At 44.3% G+C, this 5,184-nt stretch overlaps 1 protein-coding gene across 17 annotated transcripts in view; it reads left to right on the top strand.

Annotated features, from left to right (window-relative positions):
- The window catches only part of CA5B (carbonic anhydrase 5B), a 78,627-nt gene that overhangs the window by 44,682 nt on the left and 28,761 nt on the right, over nucleotides 1-5,184 (top strand). The window contains exon 1 of one of the 17 annotated variants that reach the window (XM_023753711.1): nucleotides 2,613-2,751. The exons of 15 other annotated variants lie outside the window; for them this stretch is intronic. Coding sequence is in view for 1 of the 2 variants with exons in the window: in XM_023753707.1 (XP_023609475.1) it covers nucleotides 3,250-3,252 (3 nt within the window). In the remaining variant the exon portion in view is untranslated. Of the gene's footprint in view, nucleotides 1-2,612; nucleotides 2,752-3,233; nucleotides 3,253-5,184 lie in introns of those variants that run through there. One more of the 17 variants, XM_023753707.1, reaches the window with a different exon arrangement.

Here is a 5,184-nt window from a genome sequence, read left to right as displayed (position 1 = left end):
TTAGAGCAGTAGTTCCCATTCAGAGCTGATCCCCCTTCTCCAAGGAACATCTGCAATGTCTGGAGACAGTTTTGATTGTCATAGTTGGAGGGGAGGGGTGCCACTGGCATCTAGTAGGTAGAGAACTGACAGACTGCTAAATGTCCTACTATGCACAGGACGCCCCCCCCCCCCAAAAAAAAGAGTTATCTGGTCAAAAATGTCAACAACGCCAAGGTTAAGAAACCTGAGTTGGAGAAAGAACCTTTACAGTGGCCTAGACATCCACTTGATCTGGCATCTATTACCTCTCAATCTCATCTCCTATCCTATGCTAGTTCACTCCTGTCATATTGGCCTCTTCACCATCCCTTGTATGTGCCAGACACACTCCCACCTCAGGGTCTTTGCACAAGCAATTTCCTTTGCCTAGAATACCCTTCACCCTGATACCCATATAATAAATTCCTTCACCTCCTTCAATCCTTTGCTCATCTTCACTTTCTCAATAAGGCCTCCCCTGAGCAATTTATTTAAAAATCTCACACCCCCTTCTCAGTGGCACTCCAAATTCACCTAACCCTGCTGTACTTTTCACTGAATCCATTATATCATTGCTGTTTATTGTCTGTCTCCCCCTACTAGAATGTAAGTTCCACAAGGGTAGAGACTTTGTTTTATTACCCTGTTGATCCTAGAACAGTGTCTGGCATTTAATATGTTTGATTGACATCTTGATGAATGAAGGAATAAACGAGTGATGGGGGAAAAAAGAGTGCTGGAACTGAAGGAAGGATGGTTGAAGGAATCATCTCATCACTGACTTTCCTGGATCCACTCTTTGCCCACTTCCATCCATCCTGCACAGTGCTGACAGTCATTAGAAACCATCAGTGCTTCCTCCTGTACACATGGAATAATATTTGAAAGTCTTCCAGTCTATTGGAAATTTATATTCTCTGAATTAATCTCAAATCCCAATCCTTCCCTACTTTCCACTGCATCTTCTGGGCATCTGCTTGACCAATACCTTAACAAATATTCATAGCAGACTTGAGATTATGGGAAGTTCAGATACATTTGGCTTCATTACCAAAAACAGCATTTTGGTTTTATAAAAAAACACAGGGTCATCTTCAGAGTCAGTGTCCCCTGCAGTGAGATGGACAGTATTCCTAGGAGACAAACAGAAGTTCAGACTTCCAGACCATTACATGCAGCCCACTATTGGGTGGGCTTTGTGGAAGAGGAACTAGAACAGCGGTTCTCAACCTGTGGGTTGCGACCCCTTTGGCGGTCGAATGACCCTTTCACAGGGGTCGCCTAAGACCATCCTGCATATCAGATATTTACATTATGATTCATAACAGTAGCAACATTACAGTTATGAAGTAGCAACGAAAATAATTTTATGGTTGGGTCACAACATGAGGAACTGTATTTAAAGGGCCAGAAGGTTGAGAACCACTGAACTAGAAGGTGAGGTTGACATCAGGCCTCTGGAGCTCTTGTGTCCTCCTAGTCCTCGAGAGCCAGTCTGGAAGTGGGCAAGAGACACTTCCTCTGGGTGAAGTGTCATCAGGTGCCAGCCTTGGCATTGTGCACAGATGGCATGATTACAGAATGCAGAGCAGTCCCTAAAGGCAGGACTGCTCCAGCCTGTTGCGCCAACTCAGACTTGTCCTAGGGCTTTCCTGATGGCTCTGGAGCTAGACCAAGGATCAGTTATCCAGACTTCTCTGGGCGCCTCGGTAACAGGTCTCAGACCCTCACATGGCCCCTTGTGCAGGGCCAAGAGCACGCCCACTCATCTTTACACCTCCCTTGGTGGCCAGGCATGCTGCTGACCTTGTCTTATCACAACATTCTCTTTGAAGGGCAGACCAGCAAGTCCCTTCTGTTGAGTATACTTTGTCCTTGGCATTGTGTTCCTGGAATTTACTGTCTTTTTAAAAAAATCTAGATTATAAGCAAGAAAGAAGTCCTTTTCCACATGTTTTCCCACCTCCCCACAACACTGGGATTGATTATGAAATAAGCCCAAGATTCTACCTGTTTCAACTTCAATTGTTCTCTTTGGCCTTGGTTCCTAAGCACCCCTGCCTCTCCCACAATATCCTCCTCATTGCTGACATTACCCCTGTCCATCTCTCTGTCTTTGTGCCTCCTATTAAAATAGTCTCTCTCCTGTGACACATGTTTCAAATGTCATCCCCTCCTGAAACTTAGAGCCTCTGCCCTCTGTTCTCATTGAATTAAGTCAGGGCTGTCTTTACATCTGGCTTGATTAAGAAGTATTTAATTGTGTTAACTGAAATAAACCATACTCAGAGGAAAAATATTATATAATTCCACTTATATGAAGTATGTAGAATAGGCAAATACATAGAGACAAAAAGTAGAAAAGAGGTTACTGGGGTTTGGGGCATCATGAGGAATGAGGAGTTATCTTTTAATGGGTAGAATTTATACAGGGGGTGATGAAAAAGTTTTGGGTATAGATACTGGTGATGGGTACACAACATTGTAAATTTATTTAATGCCACTAAAAACGTGAAAATGATAAATATTATGTATATTTTACTACAATAAAAAGGTAACTAAAAAACCCCACAAAAGTTGTTTGTTTAAATAGCTTTTCCTTGTAGATTGCAAGCTCGTGGGAATGGTGAAAAAACATGACTTTTTCATCTTTACCCAGCACAATGCTTTGGATGAGATAGTCACTCATTATTGCTTCAAATCAGGGATAGAAAGAAAAACAGAAATAAGGTACATTTTGACATATCTGCTGCCTCCAAAAATGTATATATATAAACACACATAAAACTGCTATGAACAAAAGTGATTCTAATTTGGTTTGAGAATTTCCAACTCCTTTTGTCAGTGAAGACATACTTTAGGTGTCACTGTCCTAAAGACCCCAGGTAGGAAGTCAGACCTGCAGGTGAGGAGCCTCTGTGGGTTTGAAGAACTTCCTGCCAGTCCCCTTTCATGTGGAGTCATACATTTCTGCTCCCTGAGATCAGTGTGATCATTGGCAAAGTGTTGCGGACAACAGCACACAGCACATACAATATTTGTCCAGGCACATGCACGAATAGCTAATTAAAAAGAATTCTGCCTTGAGCCCGCAGTTGTTCCTATCAGGGTAGTAATAGGAAGTAACTGCCCTGAGCCTTCACTGGACACCCCTCACGGTTCCCATGGGTTTATCCTTCTCTCCTCTAGCTCAGATCTGGTGGTGTCATGATGCCTGGGGCAAAGGAAATGATAATAAATGTTTCCATGAAAATGATTACTGGCAGAATTCCCATCTCTGTGACACCAGGTTGGGTTCAATAGGTTCCTCTTGCAGATCAGACAGAACTTTGGGGGTCCTTCATATCTTATAGGAAGGGATATGAGACCCTCCTCTTAAAAGACAAACATTTAAAAGTGTTTTCATAAATGTATATAAGTACATTTATACATTTCAAAGTGTATAATAAACCTACAAGTGGGTGATGGTGACGTGTAGGAAAAGGAAAAATCCCTTCATACTGAGAACATACTAGCAGTCACTTCACTGTTCTCAGTTCTTGAAATTAGGATCAAGGTCTTTCCCTCTTCAGATCATCAGGTAGCCATCATGTGCCAGACACTGTATCCCTAAGAGATGCACCTGTGACCGAGATAGAGATAGTCCCTACCACCATGGGGCTTAGATACTGTGGAGACAGGGTCATAAATTACATTCCTGGTGAGGTATTTAATTCAACTCTGACCAAGAACAAAAGGGCCCTGTGCTCACCAAGAGAGGCCACAGTCAAGGGAGGCTTTTAGGAGGTGACGGTGGATGTGGTCATCAAAGGGTGGATAGGAGTTAACCAGCCACAGGGGGAGTGAGAGTGGTCTATTGAAGGAGGAGCATCTACATAAACCCTGAGACTAGAGGGAGCATCAGGAGTTGGAAAAACCAAATTCCATGCGGCTGGTGTGCAGACAGGAGTGTGAATTGGACATGAGGTTGAGAGGTCAGCAGGGCTAGAGCACTCAGCTGTGCAGCCAAACCGTACTCATTGTTGCTCAAATGGTGTCTGAACAGTTGTCTGAATGCATCTCAAGTAATCACTCTAACCAGTGGTTCTCAACCTGTGGGTCGCGACCCCTTTGGCGGTCGAACGACCCTTTCACAGGGGTCGCCTAAGACCATCCTGCATATCAGATGTTTACATTACGATTCCTAACAGTAGCAACATTACAGTTATGAAGTAGCAACGAAAATAATTTTATGGTTGGGTCACAACATGAGGAACTGTATTTAAAGGGCCAGAAGGTCGAGAACCACTGCAAACACTTTAAATTCTATAGTGGAGTGAATATATAATCAAGGAACATTTTTTTTTCATTTTTGAACTTGTTTGCTTACTTGATACAGGGATAGAAGTTTCAGGAAAAGTGGATGAAGCAGTATTGGGTGGGGAGTGGGGAAGAAGCATTCAAAGTTAACATTACCATAATTTCAGAACACTGTAGCGAATGCCTTGGAAAGCATAGTCTTCTGAGACTCTCAACTATGAATATGTGAGAGGTAGGGAGGTCATCAGTGCAGTCATAAATGAATATTCAAATTGAACCTACTTGTAGATTAGTTCAGGATTAATCTTCTGCATTTTCCCATTAACCAAGGGAAATATTGCTACACTTAAAATTGGCAGTCACTGGTCACATTTAAGCTTGAATTTCAAAACCACCCCTGACTATTTTGGCAGGACATATCTGGATTGTTGTTTTAAGCAATCCAGATTCAGACTAATTTTTCTTTTTAATTTAAGCTGCCTGGAGGGAGCCTTCATCTTTGGTTACTTCTTATATATAAAGTAGAAGGCCGGTGCATGATTGCATGCATGGGTGGGGTCCCTCGGGGTGACCTGTGGGGATTGGGCCCCAGCTTGTACCCCCAGGCTCAAAGCCCCAGCTTGCACCCCCAGCCTCGCAGCCCCACAGCCCCGCCTGGTACCCCACCACGGCCTGGCACCACCCCCTCACCTGCTTCAACATCCCACCTGCGGGGTGATCAATCAGGGCCAGGGGGGGGCAAGGTCCCCCCTCCCCCCCAGCTCGGCTCCCTCAGTGCCTGGGAGCCGGGTGGTGGCCCCGCCCCCCGCCGTTGGTCACCGTCTGCGGGGCGATCGGTGGGCCATCAGGCCCCCTCTCACACCT

Source organism: Myotis lucifugus, unplaced genomic scaffold, assembly GCF_000147115.1.
Source record: "Myotis lucifugus unplaced genomic scaffold, Myoluc2.0 scaffold_49, whole genome shotgun sequence".
Lineage (NCBI taxonomy): Eukaryota > Metazoa > Chordata > Mammalia > Chiroptera > Vespertilionidae > Myotis > Myotis lucifugus.
The sequence above is the reverse complement of the archived record's forward strand: the minus strand, read 5'-3'. Positions and strand labels throughout refer to the sequence as shown.